Genomic DNA, 23133 nt, shown 5'->3' on the forward strand with positions numbered 1-23133 from the left:
TGATTCTAGTCCTGCTTCCCTCCCAGTGACCTGGGATGGATGAACTTGTTTCTAGGGTCCTACCACTGATGCTTAATAACATCTTTGGTGGTCCTTACAGTGATCCTTAGTAAACTCTTCTGCAGGTTGAGAAGATTCTGCAAGGAGAATTATTCAAAACTCATCACTTAAAAATTAAGATTAATATGTAAAATATGTGAAAACTCATACAGCTCAATAATAAAAGTATAGACATTCAGATTAAAAAATGGGCAGAGGAACTACCAAGATAATTTTACTAAAGACATCCAAATGGTCACCAGACACATGAAAAGATGGTTGACATCACTAATCATTAGAAAAATGCAAATAAAAAACCATGAGATATTACCTCACACATTTCAGAATGCCTGTCATCAAGAAGATGAGAGATAACCATTGTTGCCTAGACTGTGGAGAACAGAGAATGTGGCAAGAACTTTGTTGGTGGAAATGTAAATTGGTTCAGCCACTGTGGATGCCAGCGTGGAGTTTCCTCAGATAATTTAAGATAGAACTACCATGTAATCCTACAATTGCACTTCTGTGTATATACTCTAAGAAAATGAAAACAAATTGTGAAAGGGATATGTGTAGTCTTGTATTTCTAGTTACAGAAGCTAAAATACAGAAACTTCTGTGTATCTGTCTAAGGATGAATGGACAGAAGTGAAAGGACATTCAGATATGAGAAAGAAGGATATCCTTCAATTTTACAGCATCATGGATTGACTTTGGGGACATTATGCCAAGTTATATAAGTCAGAGAAAGACAAAAAGTGTAAGATATAGCTTAAATGTGCATCTACAAAAACCAAACATAAAAACAGAGTAAAATAGTGGTTACTGGGGACTCTGGGAGATGAAGAAACAGGAAAGGTATTCTTTATTGGTAGAAACTTGAAATTAACAGATAAGTAAGATCTTATCTGAAATTAACAGATAAGTTCTAGTACGCACTACAGTGAATATAAACAATATTTTACTATAATCATCTAAACTGCTGAGAGACTAGATCTCAGTAATTTCTGCCACAAAAATGAAAATTATGTGGCATTATAGAGAGCTAACATTCTGCAATTGCAATCAATTACTAGTTTTTCAAATCAACATGTTATAAGCATTAAACTTACACAATGTATGTCAAATATATTTCAGTTTTATATATATATATATATATATATATATATATATATAGTAAGAACTTTCAGGTATCTTTTATCTGAGTTGACTCATCTACAATTATTTGCTTCTAAAAATTTATATAAGATTTTCTAAAGTATATCACAGTAGATTCAAAGTTAATAAAATAAACTTTATGCTTTAGTTTTCTAACACTTAGAAAAAGAGAAATTTCTTTAAACCTTAATATACTTTTTGAGAGCTAATTTTTATTTCCTTTAGATGGTTATCTTCTACCATTATTTAATGATCCACTAGAAATATTGACTGATATCTAATCATATGAATTCTATATTGTTTTCAAAATGGTTTATTTTTTCCATACTCAAGTATTAAAGAACTCAGCTGAAAAATGTTTGTTGTAAAATATGAAATATTAGCTGTTGGATTATTGGGCTAAGCTAGGAAAGCATTCAGTGCAAGTTCCTAAATTATTTGATTACTTTCTGTCTTTACCTGTGTATTTTTTAAAATTCTAAGTGATAAGAAAGGCCAGTGTACTTTACAGTTTGAATATCATTCTAGTTTTTCCATAGCCTTCAGTTTGGAGAAGAGGTAAAAAGATAACTGAGTAATTGACATCTAATAACAACAAAATACCCTCTGCAGTATTCTAGCCTGGAAAATCCCAGGGACAGTGGAACCTGGTGGGCTGCCGTCTACGCGGTCACACAGAGTCGGACACGACTGAAGTACTTAGCAGCAGCAACAACAAAATACTTTAGATAAATAAATATCAAGGAGTACTAATATGAAAAATAAATTAGAGTACTTCTCTTACCTATTTTCACAGCAGAAAGTTTTGCAGCATCTTAGGTTTGCCTTGTTACCTTGGATCTCATAGAATTTCAGAATATAAGCCTTAGTCTCTTAAAACATTTGGGATTCAAAGAATGAAAATATGGGCAAATACAAATAGGTCAGAGTCAATAATTATGTTCCTTACATTACAAAGTAAAATTTTCCATCAAATCCTAAGGGATTTCCCTGCAGGGGCACCAGTATATTTCCATGTGGAGATTCAGTCACCAACACACATCAGGATGACCTGTGAAATAATGAGGTTAAAACAGTTTACTTTCATTAAGGTCACTAAGGTTATTTGATCATTACCCACTGATTAATACGTAACTGACATCATTTTAAAATTCTGTTTCTCATTCTGCTTAAATGCAATATGAGCAGGAGTCTCATGTTGGCTTGAACTTTTTTACTGCAGGAATTAATATGGTTTATGAAAGATGCTTAGGATTTTGAGAGGAGGCTAGAAGATGTGGTAGTTTTATCACAGGGTCGTCTGTGACTTGATGTGTCCTGATGTTTTGCAAAATATCATTGGAAACTCTGATATTATTATTCAGTCCCACATATGAATTACCAAGGGCTTCCCTGGTGGCTCAGCAGTAAAGAATCCACATGCAATGGAAGAAAGAGATGCGAGTTCGATCCCTAGGTCAGAAAGATCCCCTGGAAAAGGAAATGGCAACTCACTCCAGTATTCTTGCCTGGGAAACCACATGGACAGAGGGATTATAGTTCATGGGGTCACCACAGAGTCAGACACAACTTATCAACTAAAGCAGTGACTAAACAACAACAACAGCAACAACCTGAATCACCTAGATGGTTCTCCTTACTTTTCAGTTTTCCCCAGCTGCCTTTATCCTTCGTACCCTGTTTTTTCCCACTACATTCCACTAATCACTCTTCAGTATACTACATATTTATTTGTTAGTACATTTATAGTCAATCAAAATCTCCCCCACCATTAGCATGTGGAGCTAAATGGAAAAGGTTTTTATCTCTATTATGCTCATTTCTGTGTTTATAATGCCTTGATAGCATGTGGCAGGTTATAATGGTCAACAAATACCTGTTAGATGAAAGAAATTATATTTTCCTGCTCAAGAATTTGAAATGATCTTTCATTAGTTTCAAACAATCCATGTTTAAAAAGAACTTAGTATTCTAGATGGTCCACAGTCTTTCAGTATCTTACTTATGACCCTGATTTCTTCTTCTGACCTCAGGACTTGACACTTGGTAGTATTTATTCCTTCACTGGTCTTGTGCGCGCCTGCATGATTAATTTACATGTAAAGTTTACTTTAGCTAAAACTCCTTGTTCAGCCTCTCTTTCCAGCCCAATATACTCATTCTTGATCTTAAGTCAGATCTCCGTGAGGACATTCCTTTCAGTTATATTGATGTTTCTTTTCCTGTTCTGCTTAGTAACTACCTGCTATCACAGTGCATTTGCCACTTGGTTACATGTGACTTCTTATATGTTGATTTAAAAGTATTGGCTAAATATCCATAAAGTACCAATCATGTCCTATGTATTTTGTGCTTCTGACAACACACTGAGTTAGATTCTCAATATATGCTTCACTGATATTTAAAATTTCAATTCTGTTTAACTTCAGTCAAGTACCTCTAATATACAGGATGCTGAAAGAGATGGCGGGTAGAATGAGCACAGGATGAGAAATATTTAGGTTTTTGAAATGGCTCCACAAGAAGCTTATAACTAGTGAGAGAAAGACACTTGCATTGCTAACTAGAAAGCAGTTCAGGCTGTGATATTAAAAAGTGTAAGTAGGTCACATATAAGCATGGTGAATGAAGTCAATGGAGACCCAGAGGAAAAAAGAAAGATTCCTCATTGGAAGTGCCATTTCAGATTAACTTTGCAGGGTAAGTAGAGTTATAATAAATGATACACATGAGGAAAATAAGAAGACTAAAGGTAGCATATGAAAAAATCCTGGAAGCTTGAAAGAGCAAGACCTAAGTTAAAAAAAATATAAATAGTATATATATAATAATAATATAATATAAATAATATATATAAAATATATAAAAATAGTAAACTAGGTGGCTGAGGCTTACTCATACATGATGTTGGAGATTCAGTTCAGTTCAGTCGCTCAGTCCTGTCCAACTCTTCGCAACCATATGTACTGCAACATGCCAGGCTTCCCTATCCATCACCAACTCCCAGAGCCTACTCAAATGCATGTCCATCGCGTAGGTGGTGCCATCCAACCATCTCATCCTCTGTCGTCTCCTTTTTTTGCTGGAGGAATTAATATGGTTTATGAAAGATGCTTAGAATTTTGAGAGGAGGCTAGATGTGGTAGTTTTATCACAGGGTCGTCTGTGACTTGATGTGTCCTGATGTTTTGCAACATATCATTGGAAACTCTAATATTAGTATTTAGTCCCACATATGAATTACCTAGGGCTTCCCTGGTGGCTCAGCAGTAAAGAATCCACCTGCAATGGAAGAAAGAGATGCGAGTTCGATCCCTAGGTCAGAAAGATCCCCTGGAAAAGGAAATGGCAACTCACTCCAGTATTCTTGCCTGGGAAACCGCATGGACAGAGGGATTTTAGTCCGTTGGGTCACCACAGAGTCAGACACAACTTATCAACTAAAGCAGTGACTAAACAACAACAGCAGCAACAACCTGAATCACCTAGATGGTTCTCCTTACTTTTCACTTTTCCCCAGCTGCCTTTATCCTTCGTACCCTGTTTTTTCCCACTACATTCCACTAATCACTCTTCAGTATACTACATATTTATTTGTTAGTACATTTATAGTCAATCAAAATCTCCGCCACCATTAGCATGTGGAGTTAAATGGAAAAGGTTTTTTTGTCTGTTATGTTCATTTCCATGTTTATAATGCCTTGATAGCATGTGGCAGATTGTAATGGTCAACAAATACCTGTTAGATGGAAGAAATTATATTTTCCTGCTCAAGAATGTGAAATGACCTTTCATTAGTTTCAAACAATCCATGTTTAAAAAGAACTTAGTATTCTAGATGGTCCACAGTCTTTAAGTATCTTACTTATGATCCTGATTTCTTCTGACCTCAGGACTTGACACTTGGTTGTATTTATTCCTTCACTGGTCTTATGCATGCCTGCTTGATTAATTTACATGTAAAGTTTACTTTAGCTAAAACTCCTTGTTCAGCCTCTCTTTCCAGCCCAATATACTCATTCTAGATCTTAAGTCAGATCTCTATGAGGACATTCCTTTCAATTATATTGATGTTCCGTTTCCTGTTCTGTTTAGTAACTACCTGGTATCATAGTGCATTTGCCACTTGGTTACATGTGACTTCTTATGTGTTGATTTAAAAGTATTGGCTAAATATCCATAAAGTACCAATCATGTCCTACGTATTTTGTGCTTCTGAAAAAACACTGAGTTAGATTCTCAATATATGCTTCACTGATATTTAAAATTTCAATTCTGTTTAACTTCAGTCAAGTACCTCTAATATACAGGATGCTGGAAGAGATGGTGGGTAGAATGAGCACAGGATGAGAAATATTTAAGTTTTAGAAATGGCTCCACAAGAAGCTTATAACTAGTGAGAGAAAGACACTTGCATTGCTAACTAGAAAGCAGTTCAGGCTGTGATATTAAAAAGTGTAAGTAGGTCACATATAAACATGGTGAATGAAGTGAATGGAGACCCAGAGGAAAAAAGAAAGATTCCTCATTGGAAGTGCCATTTCAGATTAACTTTGCAGGTTAAGTAGAGTTATAATAAAATATGCACATGAGAAAAATAAGAAGACTAATGGTAGCATATGAAAAAATCCTGGAAGCTTGAAAGAGCAAGACCTAAGTTAAAAAAAATATAAATAGTATATATATTATAATAATATAATATAAATAATATATATAAAATATATAAAAATAGTAAACTAGGTGGCTGAGGCTTACTCATACATGATGTTGGAGATTCAGTTCAGTTCAGTCGCTCAGTCCTGTCCAACTCTTTGCGACCATATGTACTGCAGCATGCCAGGCTTCCCAATCCATCACCAACTCCCAGAGCCTACTCAAATGCATGTCCATCGCGTAGGTGGTGCCATGCAACCATCTCATCCTCTGTCGTCCCCTTCTCCTCCAGCCTTCCATCTTTCCCAGCAACAGGGCCTTTTCCAGTGAGTTGGTTTTTCACATCAGGTGGCCAAAGTATTTGAGTTTCAGCCTCAGCGTCAGTCCTTCCAGTGAGTATTCAAGACTAATTGCCTTTAGGATGTACTAGTTGGACCTCCTTACAGTCCAAGAGATATAGGAGATATAGGTAGTATAAAAGGAATGGGAAAATAGATTAGAAATTGTTCTGATTGGTTCCTTCCCATTCTTTTCTGTCCCTGCCAATTCACCAAACCCTCTCTCTCAATAAGGTCACAATCAACTCTAAATGTCAACTCCAAAGAACATGTAATTATCTTTCAAACCAAGGTGTGAAGTTTGGTATTTTTAAAAAATCTTCACCTCTGATTCTGTGATAGCACTCACTGTTTCTATCTTTCTGACTCTTCCATTTCTGCCTTTTATGCTGGGTTGTTTTTCTCTGTTTGTGTTTAATGCTGCTTGTGTTTCCCTTAGTTTTATACTAGACCTTCCTCTTTAATACTAGATTTTCCTCTAGCTTGTCACATCTGATTATGTAACTCCACTTTGTTCCATCTTATGGTGGCTTCACCAGCAGAGAGTTCCAAGCCATTTTTGGTATATATTCATATTGCTAAAATCTTGGGGAGTATATTCTGAATATGTGCATTTTATCTATGACTTGGTAGAATTATCACTATGCTAAAATATTATGTGTACTATAAAATATGAAAATAGAATAAGAATTAAAGAAATGGTATTAAAAATTTTGTGTATTTAAAAAAATGTTATTCCCACTAACACTATTTTCAGTTTAAAAATTAATAATCTTATATTCAAAAAAGGTGTAATGATGTATGGTATATAATATAATTAAAATCTTAGGGCTGTGATATAACAAATCACGTACTTGCTTGAATCTATTTCCAAACATTAAAAATGTCTGAGATAGAGGAAAAGATTCTATACCAAGACATATCTGCCCAAATGGAGAAGAAGGCAAGTTTTGGTGGGTCCCAACACAGGAATGGGCTCTTCAGCAGGCTCAAGCTGGGGGTGAAGAGCCCTGATAATTTAGTCCAATGGCTCCTCAGAGCAATGGTGTAAGAGACATCTGAGGTGGGAAGAGGATATAGAGTGAGTGGAAAGTTAATGGAAAACTCTAGGAGGAGAGTTGCTTATGGTGTTGGGGCAAGGCCTTATTTTCTGCAGCAGAGAATAATCAACTATTTAAAAAAAAATCTCCCTGGTGTGCTGTGAACCCTACTAGAGAAAGAGTTCCTGACTTTGGAACATCAGGTGACCAAGAAGCCAGAGCTGACTCATGAACCGGAATTTATCAGACTATTGAGTATAAGGTTGAGTGAGCCCAGGAACAATTCATTAGAATACAAAGGTGGACCATTTAAGGATCTATTATGAGCAGGGCCAGAGATACCGTAAGACACACCAGTAGGTGACCCAGACTGCCTTGTTATCTACTCCCATTGCAATGACCTCTTTCCCTCAGCTCACACATCTTGACTCAAACAGCTAAGTTAGGTTTTCGACAGTAAGCTTTTTCTGTTGATAGAAGCCAATTGCCACAGAGCTAATGCCCCAGCCAGAGTGATCTTGAAAGGCACTGATACGGGGAACTCTTCCTTTTGACTGTTGGAATGCTTATCCATTTCTACTGGATAGAAAGAGAAGTGATCCAAGTTAAAACTATATAGATTCAGGGTAGAGGTGAATGATTTGGATATTGGTCAGTGACCTGGGGGGAGAGAGATGAGAATGTCAGAGTCCAGGAAGAAGAGGCATATGAATGGATCTCTTGGAATGGATAGGAAGTTTGGAGCACCTCATATTGTAATGTAAATGTCCTCCACACAACATCTACTATGGAGGAGCTACTAAAGAACCAAATTAGAATGACTCAGCCAGGTGAGGTTATAAATCTTTGTTCATCCATCACCCCAGGGCTGGATTATGGACACGTGAAAAATGGCTATATGGCTGCGATGGAGGCATGCATGTTGCCTAATAGCAGAGGTTCCAGTTTTTCTAGGCTGATTTAGCAACTGTTTCTTCCAGAAGTTCAACTTGCCCAGAAAGAGACGACTCTGGCCTCAAATGTGGCAACATCACTCAAGGAGATCAGTCAGTGACTTGGTGGTAAGAGTGCTACTCTGAACCTTTTTTACTCTAAAGTGGGAAGAAATTTGTTTTAGGAAGGAATTCATTTTGAGTACAATCAGCATAATCTAGATATGGAGATGATTGCTATGCATCTGTTGGTATTCTCTTGCTCAGATTTGACAGTAAATAGACAAATAATCTTGTACTCAAATGGTTCAGACAGCCCAGGCTCAGGACCCACCCCCTCAAGGGATCTGCTTCGTGATCATCCCATTATGATAGTCATCTGGAGCAGTAAAAGTGTAATGAATCAAGCAGAGGAATAAGGTGAATATTAGTGTGTGTTTGAGACTAGGTGTAACAGTGGGAACTGCAGGTGTCGATTAGCCTTCAACTTGTAAAATTCTCCAGGAAGAAAGAACAAGCTACCTTCTGGTGGGGCCTGCCCCAGAGCTTAGTATAAGTAACAAGTAACTCTGGACAGTGTATAACGTGGCCTGTAATGGACTGTGATTCCATCCCAGATCCCACCTGATTTCTCAAGCTGTAAGAGTGCTAGGAGGTGACAGCTGTCATCTAAATCTCATTCCAAAAATGTTCTTAAGGTGGAGATAACCAAGTTTGGAAGTTTATATAAACTTTATTTTATGTATTGGTTAATTTAAATACATTTATTTTGTATTGGAATATATTTGATTTAAGATGTTTTCATTTCCGGTGTATAACAAAGTGATTCAGTTATACAAATAAATATATTTATGTATATGTATATGTGTGTGTACACTCTTTTTCAAATTCTTTTCCCATTTAGGCTATTATAGAATATTGAGCAGAGTTCCCTGTGCAGTATAGTAGATCCGTGTTGGTTAACTATTATAAATATAGTAGTTTGTATAAGTCAATCCCAAACTCCCGGTTTATCCCACTCCCTCACTCTTTGGTAACCAGAAGTTTGCTTTCTAAGTCTGTGGGTCTATTTCTGTTTTGTAAATATGTTCATTGTGGATTCCACATCTAATCTATATCATATGATATTTGTCTTTCTCTATCAGACTTACTTCACTTAGACCTGATAATCTCCGGGTCCATACATGTTGTTGCAATAGTCATCACTTCATTCTTTTTTAAATTAATTTTTTTGGGGTATAGTTGCTTCACAATGTTGTGTTAGTTTCTGCTGAATAGCAAAGTGAGTCAGCTACATTTTAGCATGTATCTCCTCCTTTTTGAATTTCCTTCCCGCTTAGGTCACCACGGAGCATTGAGTAGAGTTCCCTGTGCTGCCGTGCAGTAGGTTCTCATTAGTCATCTGTTTTATATATGGTGCCAGTAGAGAGTATGTGTCAGTCCCAGTCCCCCAATTCAACCCTCCCCCTTCCCCCTTGGCATCTATTTATTCGTTCTCTACTCTCCGTTTCTCCTTTCTGAAGCTATTTGATTTTTAAACCAGTTATGTTATAGTAATTTTATATTTTATATATTAAATAGTGGACATGTTCACTTTCCCATTCAATAATCCTTGATATTGAAAAAAAATTTACTCAAAATCAATTAACTGTTGGGCATAATATTTATTTCAGAATGTTATGAAATCTTCATAATTTTTCTCAAGACTTTTATTATTTCCTTATTTCTTAGACTATAAATAAATGGGTTTAATAAAGGAATAACTAGAGTATAAAAAATAGCAACAGGTATGTCTTTTTCTTCTTCATTGACTGAACTTGGTCTAATGTACATGAAGAGAAGAGAACCGTAGAAAATTGAGACAGAGAGAAAGTGGGACGCACAGGTAGAGAAGCCTTTGCCTCTGGTCTTGTTAGATTTCATTTTGAAAATTGTGAAAAGGATGAAAAGGTAAGAGATTATAACTGTGGTAATGGTAAAGGTTTGAATTGACCCTGAAAAGATAAATACTATCAGTTGATTGATATAAGGGTCAGCACAGGAGAGTCTATATAATGGAAGGACATCACAAAAGAAGTGGTTGATTTGATGAGACCTACAGAAAGTTAGCCTAAACAGAAATCCAACGTGAATCATGGAATGCAGGTTTCCAGCTGTGTAGGCCCCCGTGGTCATCTGAATGCAGAGTTTCTGTGACATCATGATGTGGTACTGCAGTGGTTTGCAGATGGCCACATAGCGATCATAGGCCATTGCTGCCAGGAGAAAGCAATCTGCAGTTTCAGCAAGGCAGAGAAAGTAAAGCTGTGCCATACATTCATAGAGGGAAATCATTCTGTCTTTGGAAAAGAAGTTCTGTAGCATCGTGGGGGTAATAGCACTGGAGCAACAGGAATCCATCAGAGCGAGGTTACCCAGGAAGATGTACATTGGTGTGTGAAGGCGATTCTCTGTGACTATCAATGCCACCAGGCCAAGATTCCCCACCATGGTGATCAGATAGATGGTAAAGAACACCAGGAACAGAAGGGGCTTCAGCTCCGGGTGATCTGTAAATCCTGTCAGGGTAAATTCAGTAGCCAAGGAGATGTTATCCTCTGTCATCTCTATGTTGTCTGTTGAAATAGGAATTATGGAGAGATAAGATTCCAATGTAGAATGTGTATAACTTTCCTTTTAATATTTTTTTTAATAAGGAGAAAGCTTCTCCTGTTGTCTTGTGATACAAGGACACAAACTTCTAGGGAATATTCATCTCCAAAACGTGTCAGTGCCTATGACCTCAACTCTGAAACTCAAAATTCATATGGCTGTTTGGTAATCACAGGGGAGATGCTAACAGTGGAAAAGGTTTGTCCTTATGAATTTATGGAAGTATTTTATACAAATCTAGGTACTCATATTTGCTTCATTTTGCCCATAAAATTTGTTTCAATTTTATATTAAAGTTTTTAAAAATGAATTTAAATTACTTTTTCTATATATAGAAACTTTTTAAAGTTGAATTTTCATATACTTTCCCAGTTGAATAAAAATTTAAAATAGCTTAGAATAGAGGTGTTAATTTATGTCTTAAGAATTGTTTGAAAATTACTAAGGATTATTGAGAGTTCTGTTCAGTTTTAAAGAAAGTAAACTCAAAAACTAAGGAGTAAAATAAGAATTGATTATCACCTCTTTATTCCTTTCCCCATTTTCATACCCATTTTCATAAGCACTCACTGTCCATGCCATTATTCCTGTTTCTAGGATATCTGCATCCTTTTCTCCTTCATTTAAAGTATGGTTTCTATATACTACTACTTAAAAAAGTTAACCAGATCCCCCGATCACACTAATTTTCACTTTCTGGACTCTCCATCACGTCTTGTATACCCAACACAATCTTTGATAACATATCTAATTGATATTGTGTTTTTCATAAGTGTGTACAATTAACTTATTGTATAATAGACATTTTGAGATTTGCTGTAACTTATACTTCTTATAGCAGCTGTACAGTACAAAAACAAAAAGAACAATATTGATTCTAGTCCTACTTCCCTCCCAGTGACCTGGGATGGATGAACTTGTTTCCAGTGTCCTACCACTAATGCTTAATAATGTCTTTGGTGGTCCTTACAGTGATCCTTAGTAAACTCTTCTGCAGGTTGAGAAGATTCTACAAGGAGAATTACTCAAAACTCATCACTTAAAAATTAAGATTAATATCTAAAATATGTGAAAACTCATACAGCTCAATAATAAAAGTATAGACATTCAGATTGAAAAATGAACAGAGCAACTACCAAGATAATTTTACAAAAGACATCCAAATGTTCAACAGACAAATGAAAAGATGGTTGGCATCACTAGTCATTCAGTTCAGTCAGTCAGTCAGTTCACTCACTCAGTTGTGTCCGAGTCTTTGCAACCCCATGAATCACAGCACACCAGGCCTCCCTGTCCATCACCAACTCCCTGAGCTTACTCAAACCCATGTCCATCGAGTCGGTGATGCCATCCAACCATCTCATCCTCTGTCGTTCCCTTCTCCTCCTGCCCCCAATCCCTCCCAGAATCAGGGTCTTTTCCAATGAGTCAACTCTTCGCATGAGGTGGCCAAAGTACTGGAGTTTCAACTTCAGCATCAGTCCTTCCAATGAACACTCAACATTAAAAAAAAAACCTGAGATCATGGATCTGGTCACATCACTTAATGTCAAAGAGAAGGGGAAAAAGTGGATGCAGTAACAGATTTTCACTTCTTGGGCTCCAAAATCATTGCAGATGGTAATTGCAGGTGTGAAATTAGAATATGCTTGCTTCTTGGAAGGAAGGCTATGACAAACCTAGACAGCATATTAAAAAGCAAAGACATAACTTTGCTGACATAGGTCCATATAGTCAAAGCTATGATCTTTCCAATAGTCATATATGGATGTAAGAGTTGGACCAAAAAGAAGACTGAATGCCGAAGAAGTGATGCTTTTGAATTGTAGTGCTGGAGAAGACTCTTGAGAGTCCCTTGGACAGCAAGGAGTCAAACCAGTCAATCCCAAGGGAAATCAACCCTGAACACTCATCTTAAGGACTGATGCTGAAGTTGAAGCTCCAGAACTTTGGCCACCTGATGCAAACAGCCAATTCATTGGAAAAGATCCTGATGCTGGGAAAGATAGAAGACAAAAGAGAAGAGGGCGACAAAGGATGAGATGGTTGGATGGCATTAGTGATTCAACAGACATGAACTTGGGCAAACTTTGGGAGATGGTGAGGTACCGGGAGGCCTGGCGTGCTGCAGTCCACGGGGTCACAAAGAGTCAGACACAACTTAGTGACTGAACAACAACAACCTAAACAGGAAAAGAATTTGAAAAAGATAAGATGAAAACATGTATAACTGAATCATTTTGCTGTAACCTGAAACTAACACATTACTAATCAACTATACTCCAACATAAAATAAACCTAAAAAATAAAACAGCAATACATAAAAGATAATAAAAGGGGTTGCAAATTAAAACCAAAAATAAGTCTTGTTACTCTCTTATAGTGAAATCATCAGAAGATGGAATATAACTGAAATATATAAGTAGATATGATAATCTGGAGGAAACTCAGAGAATGAAAGAGAAGTTGGTCAAGTACAGAACCAATCTTCTCCAATACCACAGTTCAAAAGCATCAATTTTTCAGCACTCCGCTTCCTTCACAGTCCAACTCTCACATCCATACATGACCACTGGAGAAACCATAGCTTTGACCAGACACACCTTTGTTGACAATGTAATGTCTCTGCTTTTTAATACACTGTCTAGGTTGGTCATAACTTTCCTTCCAAGGAGCAACCGTCTTTCAATTTCATGGCTGTAATCACCATCTGCAGTGATTTTGGAGCCCAAAATAATGAAGTCTGACACTGTTTCCACTGTTTCCCCACCGATCATTAGGGAAAGCAAATCAAAAGCAATGAGATGTTACCTCAAACATTTTAGAATGCCTATCATCAAGAAGATGAGAGATAACCATTGTTGCCTAGACTGTGGAGAATAGAGAATGTGGCAAGAGAATTGTTGGTGGAAATGTAAATTGGTTCAGCCACTATGGATGCCAGCATGGAGTTTCCTCAGATAATTTAAAATAGAACTTCCATGTAATCCCACAATTGCGCTTCTGTATATATACCCAAAGAAGATGAAAACAAATTATGAAAGGGATTTATGCAGTCTTGTATTTATAGTAGCATTAGGTACAGTAGCTAAAATACAGAAACATCTGTGTATGTGTCTAAGGATGAATGGATAGAAGTGAAAGGACATTCAGACTTGAGAAAGAAGGATATCCTTCCATTTTACAGCATCATGGATTGACCTTGGGGATATTATGCCGAGTTATTTAAGTCACAGAAAGACAAAAATTGTAAGATATAACTTAAATGTGCATCTTAAACAACCAAACATAAAAACAGAGTAAAATAGTGGTTACCAGGGACTCTCGGGGATGAGGAAACCGGAAAGATATTCTTTATTTGTGCAAACTTGAAATTAACAGATAAATAAGAAATTATCTGAAATTGACAGATAAGATCCAGTACACACTGCAGTGAATATAAACAATATTTTGCTATTATCATCTAAACTGCTGAGGGACTAAATCTCAATTATTTCTGCCAGAAAAATGAAAATTATGTGACATTTTAGAGAGCTAACATTCTGCAATTGCAATGAATTACTAGTTTTTGAAATCAACATGTTATAAGCGTTAAACTTACACAATGTATGTCAAATATTTTTCAATTATATATATATATGTATATAATAAGAACTTTTAGGTATCTTTTATCTGAGTTGACTCATCTACTATTTTTTTTTTGCTTTAAAAATTTGTATAAGATTTTCTGAAGTATATCACAATAGATTCAAAGTCAATAAATTAAAAAAACTTTATGCTTTAGTTTTCTAACATTTAGAAAAAGAGAAATTTCTTTAAAACTTAATATACTTTTTGAGAACAAATTTTTATTTCCTTTAGATGACTATCTTGTACCATTATTTAGTGATCCACTAGAAATATTGACTGATATCTACTCATATGAATTCTATGTTGAAAATGGGTTTATTTTTTCCATAATCAAGTATTAAAGAACTTAGCTGAAAAGTGTTTGTTGTAAAATATTAAATATTAGTTGTTGGATTATTGGGCTAAGCTAGGAAAGCATTCAGTGCAGGTTCCTAAATTATTTAACGATTACTTTCTGTCTTTGCCTGTGTATTTTTTAAAATTCTAACTGACAAGAAAGGTCAGGGTACTTTACAGTTTGAATATCATGCTAGTTTTTCCATAGCCTTCCGTTTGAGGAAGAGGTAGAAAGACAACTGAGTAATTGTAATCTAATAACAACAAAGTCCTTTAGATAAATAAATATTAAGGAGTACTAATATGAAAAATAAATGAGAGTACTTCTCTGACCTAGATTTCACAGTGGAAGGTTTTGCAGCATCTTATGTTTGCCTTGTGATCTCGGATCTCATAGAATTTCAGAATATAAACCTTAGTCTCTTAAAACATTTGGGATTAAAAGAATGAAAATATGGGCGAATATAAATAGGTCAAAGTCAATAGTTATGTTCCTTACATTACAAAGTAAAATTTTCCATCAAATCCTAAGGGATTTCCCTGAAGTGGCACCAGTATATTTCCCTATGGGGATTCAGACATCAACACACATCAAGATGACCTGTGATATAATGAGGTTAAAACATATTCCTTTTATTAAGGTCACTAAGGTTATTTGATCATTACCCATTGACTAATATGTAACTGACCTCATTTTAAAATTCTGTTTATTATTCTGCTTAAATGCAATATGAACAGGAGTCTCATGTTGGCTTGACATTTTGTTACTGGAGAAATTAATATGGTTTATGAAAGATGCTTAGAATTTTGAGAGGAGGCTAGAAGATGTGGTAGTTTTATCACAGGGTCGTCTGTGACTTGATGTGTCCTGATGTTTTGCAACATATCATTGGAAACTCTGATATTAGTATTTAGTCCCACATATGAATTACCTAGGGCTTCCCTGGTGGCTCAGCAGTAAGGAATCCATCTGCAATGGAAGAAAGAGATGCGAGTTCGATCCCTAGGTCAGAAAGATCCCCTGGAAAAGGAAATGGCAACACACTCCAGTATTCTTGCCTGGGAAACTGCATGGACAGAGGGATTTTAGTCCGTGGGGTCACCACAGAGTCAGACACAATTTATCAACTAAAGCAGTGACTAAACAACAACAACAGCAACAACCTGAATCACCTAGATGGTTCTCCTTACTTTTCAGTTTTCCCCAGCTGCCTTTATCCTTCATACCCTGTTTTTTCCCACTACATTCCACTAATCACTCTTCAGTATACTACATATTTGTTTGTTGGTAAATTTATAGTCAATCAATATCTCCCCCACCATTAGCATGTGGAGCTAAATGGAGAAGGCTTTTTTCTCTGTTATGTTCATTTCCGTGTTTATAATGCCTTGATAGTATGTGACAAATTATAATGGTTAACAAATACCTGTTAGATGAAAGAAATTATATTTTCCTGCTCAAGAATTTGAAATGAACTTTCACTAGTTTCAAACAAGCCATTTTTAAAAAGAACTTAGTATTCTAGATGGTCCACAGTCTTTCAGTATCTTACTTATGGTCCTGATTTCTTCTTCTGACCTCAGGACATGACACTTGGTTGTATTTATTCCTTCACTGGTCTTGTGCGCACCTGCTTGATTAATTTACGCATAAAATTGACTTCAGCTAAAACTCCTTGTTCAGCCTCTCTTTTCAACCCAATATACTCATTCTTGATTAAGTCAGATCTCTCTGAGGACATTCCTTTCAGTTATATTGATGTTCCTTTTCCTGTTCTGCTTAGTAACGACCTGCTATCACACAGCATTTGCCACGTGGTTAAATGTGACTTCTTGTGTGTTGATTATAAAAGAATTGGCTGCTGCTACAGCTGCTAAGTCGCTTCAGTCATGTCTGACTCTGTGCAACCCCACAGATGGCAGCCCACCAGGCTCCTCCGTCCCAGGGATTCTCCAGGCAAGAATACTGGAGTGGGTTGCCATTTCCTTCTCCAATGCATGAAAGTGAAAAGTGAAAGTGAAGTCGTTCAGTTGTGTCCAACTCTTCAAGACTCCGTGGACTGTAGCCTACCAGGCTCTTCTGTCCATGGGATTTTCCAGGCAAGAGTACTGGAGTGGGGTGCCATTTCCTTCTCCAGAAGTATTGGCTAAATATCCATAAAGTACCTATCATGTCTTACATATTTTGTTCTTCTCACAACACACTGAGCTAGATTCTGAATAAACGCTTCACTGATATTTAAAATTTCAGTTCTGTTTAACTTCAGTCAAGTACTTCTGATATACAGGATGCTGGAAGAGATGTTGGGTAGAATGAGCACAGGATGAGATATATTTAGGTTTTAGAAATGGCTCCACAAGAAGCTCATATTCTAGTGAGAGAAAGACACTTGCATTGCTAACTAGAAAGCAGTTCAGGCTGTGATATTAAAAAGTGTAAGTAGGTCACATATAAACATGGTGAATGAAGTGGATGGAGACCCAGAGGAAAAAGGAAAGATTCCTCATTGAAAGTGCCATTTCAGATTAACTGCAGGATAAGTAGAGTTATAATAAATGATGCACTTGAGGAAATTAAGAAGACCAATGGGAGCATATGTAAAAATTCTGTAAGCTTGAAAGAGCAAGACCTAATTTAAAAATATATAAACAATATATATATGATAATAATATAATGTAAATAATTTATATAAAATATATAAAAATAGTAAACTAGGGTGGCTGAGGCTTCCTCATACATGATGTTGGAGATTCAGTTCAGTTCAGTTGCTCAGTCATGTCTGACTCTTTGCGACCCTGTGGACTGCAGCACACCAGGCTTCCCTATCCATTACCAACTCTGGAGCTTACTCAAACTCATGTCCATCACATAGCTTTGCCATCCAACCATCTCGTCCTCTGTCGTCCCCTTCTCCTCCTGCCTTCCATCTTTCCCAGCAACAGGGTCTTTTCCAATGAGTTGGTTTTTCACATCAGGTGGCCAAAATATTGGAGTTTCAGCCTCAGCATCAGTCCTTCCAATGAGTATTCAAGACTGATTTCCTCGAGAATGGAATAGTTGGACCTCCTTACAGTCCAAGGGATATAGGAGATACAGGAAGTAAAAAGAATGGTAAAATAGATTAGAAATTGTTCTGATTGGTTCCTTCCCATTCTTTTCTGTCCCTGCCAATTCACCAAACCCTCTCTCTCAATAAGGTCACAATCAACTCTAAATGTCAACTCCAAAGAACATGTAATTATCTTTCAAACCAAGCTGTGAAGTTTGGTATTTTTAAAAAATCTTCACTTCTGATTCTGTGATAGCACTCACTGTTTCTATCTTCCTGACTCTTCCATTTCTGCCTTTTATGCTGGGTTGTTTTTCTCTGTTTGTAAATAATGATGCTTGTGTTTCCCTTCGTTTTATACTTGACCTTCCTCTTTAATACTAGATTTTCATCTAGATTGTCACATCTGATTATGTAACTCCACTTTATTCCATCTTAAGGTGGCTTCACCAGCAGAGAGTTCCAAGCCATTTTTGGTGTATATTCATATTGCTAAAATCTTGGGGAGTGTATTCTGAATATGTACATTTTATCTATGACTTGATAGAATTATCACTATGCTAAAATATTATGTGTACTATAAAATATGAAAATAGAATAAGAATTAAAGAAATGGTATTAAAAGTATTATTTTGTGTACTGATTTAAAAACAATGTTGCTTCCACTAACACTATTTTCAGTTTAAAAATTAATAATCTTATATTCAGAAGAAGGTGTAATGATATATGGTACAAAATATAATTAAAATCTTAGGGCTGTGATATAACAATTCATGTACTTGTTTGAATCTATTTCCAAACATTTAGAAATGTCTGAGATAGAGGAAAAGATTCTATACCAAGACATATCTGCCCAAATGGAGAAGAAGGCAAGTTTTGGTGGGTCCCACACAGGAATGGGCTCTTCAGCAGGCTCAAGCTGGGGGTGAAGAGATCTGATAATTTAGTCCAATGACTCCTCAGACCAAAGGTGTTAGAGACATCTGAGGTGGGAAGAGGATATAGAGTGAGTGGAAAGTTAATGGAAAACTCTAGGAGGAGAGTTGCTTATGGTGTTGGGGCAAGGCCTTATTTTCTGCAGCAGAGAATAATCAACTACTTAAAAAAAATAACTCCCTGGTGTGCTGTGAACCCTAATAGAGGAAGAGTTCCTGACTTTGGAATATAAGGTGATCAAAAAGCAAGAGCTGACTCATGAACCTGAATTTATCAGACTATTGAGTATAAGGTTGAGTGAGCCCAGGAGCAATTCATTAGAATTCAAAGATGGACCATTTAAGGATCTATTATGAGCAGGGCCAGAAATACCATAAACCACACAAGTAGGTGACCCAGACTGCCTTGTTATCTACTCCCATTGCAATGACCTCTTTCCCTCAACTCACACGTCTTGCCTCAAACGGCCAAGTTAGTTTTTGGACAGTAAGCTTGGTCTATTGATACAAGCAATTGCCACCGAGCTATAGCCCCAGCCAGAGTGATCTTGAAAGGCACTGATAAGGGGAACTCCTCCTTTAGAGTGTTGGAATGCTGATCCATTTCTACTGGATAGAAAGAGAAGTGATCCAAGTTAAAACTACATAGATTCAGGGTGGAGATGAATGATTTGGATATTCGTCAGTGTCCTAGGAGGAGAGAGATGAGAAGGTCAGAATCCAGGAAGAAGAGCATATGAGTGGATGTCTTGGAATGGATAGGAAGTATGAAGCACCTCATATTGTAATGTAAATGTCCTCCACACAACATCTACTATGGAAGAGCTACTAAAGAACCAAATTAGAATGACTGAGCCCGTTGAGGTCATAAATCTTTGTTCATCCATCACCCCAGGGCTGGATTATGGACACGTGAAAAATGACTATATGGCTGCGATGGAGGCATGCATGTTGACTAATAGCAGAGGTTCCAGTTTTTCTAGGCTGATTTAGCAACTGCTTCTTCCAGAAGTTCAGCTTGCCCAGAAAGAGACCACTCTGGCCCCCAACGTGGCAACATCACTCAAGGAGATCAGTCAGTGACTTGGTGGTAAGAGTGCTACTCTGAACCTTTTTTACTCTAAAGTGGGAAGAAATTTGTTTTGGGAAGGAATTCATTTTGAGTAGAATCAGCGTAATCTAGATATGGAGATGATTCATATGCATCTGTTGGTATTCTTTTGCTCAGATTTGACAGTAAATAGACAAATAACTTTGTACTCAAATGGTTCAGACAGCCCAGGCTCAGGACCCACCTCCTCAATTCATCTGCTTCTTGATCATCCCATTATGATAGTCATCTGGAGCAGCAGAAGTGTGATGAATCAAGCAGAGGAATAAGGTGAATATTAGTGTATGTTTGAGACTAGGTGTAACAGTGGTAACTGCAGGTGTCGATTAACCTTCATCTTGTAAAATTCTCCAGGAAGAGAGAACAAGCTACCTTCTGGTGGGGCCTGCCCCAGGGCTTAGTATAAGTAACAAGTAACTCTGGACAGTGTAAGACGTGGCCTGTAATGGATCTGTGATTCCATCCCAGATCCCACCTGATTTCTCAAGCTATAAGAGTGCTAGGAGGTGACAGCTGTCATCTAAATCTCATTCCAAAAATGTTCTTAAGGTGGAGACAACCAACTTTGGAAGTTTATATAAACTTTATTTTATGCATTGGTTAATTTAAAAATGTTTATTTTGTATTGGAATATAGTTGATTTAAGATGTTTTCATTTCAGGTGTATAGCAAAGTGATTCAATTATACAAATATATATATGTATGTATTTGTATGTATATATATATACTCTTTTTCAAATTCTTTTCCCATTTAGGCTATTATAGAATATTGAGCAGAGTTCCCTGTGCTCTCCAGTAGATCTTTGTTGGTTAACTGTTATAAATATTGTAGTTTTATAAGTCAATCCCAAACTCCCGGTTTATCCCACTCCCTCACTCTTTGGTAATCAGAAGTTTGCTTTCTAAGTCTGTGGTTCTGTTTCTGTTTTGTAAATATGTTCATTGTGGATTCCACATATAATCTGTATCATATGATATTTGTCTTTCTCTATCAGACTTACTTCACTTAGTATGATAATCTCCAGGTTCATACATGTTGCTGCAAATGGCATCACTTCATTCTTTTTTAAATTAATTTTTATTGGAGTATATTTGCTTCACAATGCTGTGTTAGTTTCTGCTGAATAGCAAAGTGAGTCAGCTACATTTTAGCATGTATCTCCTCCTTTTTGAATTTCCTTCCCGCTTAGGTCACCACGGAGCACTGAGTAGAGTTCCCTGTGCTGCCGTGCAGTAGGTTCTCATTAGTCATTGGTTTTATACATGGTGCCAGTAGAGAGTATGTGTCAGTCCCAGTCCCCCAATTCATCCCTCCCCCTTCCCCCTTTGCATCTATTTATTCATTCTCTACATCTCTGTCTGTCCATTCTGAAGCTGTTTGGTTTAGAAACCAATTGTATTTTAGTAATTTTATATATTAAATAGTGGACATTTTCACTTTTCCATTCAATAATCCTTGATTTTGAAAAAAAAAAATTTACTCAAAATCAATTAACTGTAGGGCATGATATTTGTTTCAGAATGTTATAAAATCTTCATAATTCTTTTCATGACTTTTATTACTTCCTTATTTCTTAGACTATAGATAAAAGGGTTTAATAAAGGAATAACTAGAGTATAAAAAATAGCAACAGGTATGTCTTTTTCTTCTTCATTGACTGAACTTGGTCGAATATACATGAAGAGAAGAGAACCGTAGAAAATTGAGACAGAGAGAAAGTGGGATGCACATGTAGATAAGCCTTTGCCTCTGCTCTTGTTAGATTTTATTTTGAAAATTGTGAAAAGGATGAAAAGGTAAGAGATTATTACTGTGGTAATGGTAAAGGTTTGAATTGACCCTGAAAAGATAAATACTATCAGTTGATTGATATAAGGGTCAGTACAGGAGAGTCTGTATAATGGAAGGACATCACAAAAGAAGTGGTTGATTTGATGAGACCTGCAGAAAGTTAGCCTAAACAGAAACCCTACGTGAATAATGGAGTGCAGGTTTCCAGCTATGTAGGCCCCTGTGGTCATCTGAATGCAGAGTTTCTTTGACATCATGGTGTGGTACTGCAGTGGTTTGCAAATGGCCACATAGCGATCATAGGCCATTGCTGCCAGGAGAAAGCTATCTGCAGTTTCAGCAAGGCAGAAAAAATAAAATTGTACTATGCATTCATAGAGGGAAATCATTCTGTCTTTGGAAAAGAGGTTCTGTAGCATCTTGGGGGTAATGGCACTGGAGCAACAGGAATCCATCAGAGCGAGATTTCCCAGGAAGATGTACATTGGTGTGTGAAGGCGATGCTCTGTGACTATCAATGCCACCAGGCCAAGATTCCCCACCATGGTGATCAGATAGATGGTGAAGAACACCAGAAAAAGAGGGATCTTCAGCTGTGGGTGGTCTGTAAATCCTACGAGAATAAATTCAGTTGCCAAGGAGAGATTATGCTCAGTCATCTCTATGTTGTCTGTTGAAATAGAAATTATGGATATATAAGATTCTAATTTAGAGTGTGTATAATTTTTGCAACATTTTTTTTTTTTTTTTGTTTACAATGTTGAGAGGAGCTTTTTCTTCAAGCTTCTAACACTGTCTCTATGATACAGGCACACAGACTTCTGGGTGACATTTGCTTCACTAACATATCATCTTTTATGACCTCAGCTCATAAACTCAAGATTCGTGAGACTATTTCGATCATTTTAGGGAAGATGGTTACTGTGGAAAAATTTTGTCTTTATGAATTTTTGCTATTGTTCAAACCTCGGGTGCCCATATATGGCACAGTGTTCTCAAATAAGTTCATTGTCGATTTTTAAATTAAAGATTAAAAATAAATCAAAACTCATTTTCCTGTATATAGATCTTTTTGTTTTGTTTTCATTTTTAAAATTTTTTATTGGAGAAGAATTGCTTTATGATGCTGTATTTGCTTCTGCCCTACAATGCAAATCAGCTGTAATTATAACTATATCACCTCCCAGTTGAGCCTCCCTCCTCTCCTGCAGTGCACCCTTTTAGGTCATCAGAGAGTGCCAGGCTGGGCTCCCAGTATTGTATAGCAACTTTTTACCAGCTATGTATTTTACACATGATACTAGAACCTGTTATACAGAGTGAAGTAGGTCAGAAAGATATTTTATCTTGAGCAAAGGTTTTTTATTGTTTTTTTTTTTTTTTTGAGCAAAGGTTTTCATATGTTTTCTCAGAGGAGTGAATATTTAAAAATAGCATACAATAAACATGTTAAATTTGTATGTTAGA

The 23133-nt window shown here is 36.6% G+C and overlaps 2 protein-coding genes across 2 annotated transcripts; both read right to left on the reverse strand.

Moving 5' to 3' along the window:
* Window positions 1–9837: 9837 nt before the first annotated feature.
* On the reverse strand, window positions 9838–10764 carry LOC136152325 (olfactory receptor 5K1-like). The gene has a single exon (XM_065913626.1). It carries the CDS (start codon window positions 10762–10764, stop codon window positions 9838–9840), a length of 927 nt encoding a protein of 308 aa, XP_065769698.1.
* Window positions 10765–21398: 10634 nt separating this feature from the next.
* Window positions 21399–22325, reverse strand: LOC136152448 (olfactory receptor 5K3-like). Its single transcript, XM_065913750.1, has one exon. The coding sequence runs from the start codon at window positions 22323–22325 to the stop codon at window positions 21399–21401; it is 927 nt and encodes a 308-aa protein (XP_065769822.1).
* Window positions 22326–23133: the final 808 nt, after the last annotated feature.

Source organism: Muntiacus reevesi, chromosome 21 (genome assembly GCF_963930625.1).
Source record: "Muntiacus reevesi chromosome 21, mMunRee1.1, whole genome shotgun sequence".
In the NCBI taxonomy this organism is placed as follows: Eukaryota; Metazoa; Chordata; class Mammalia; order Artiodactyla; family Cervidae; genus Muntiacus; species Muntiacus reevesi.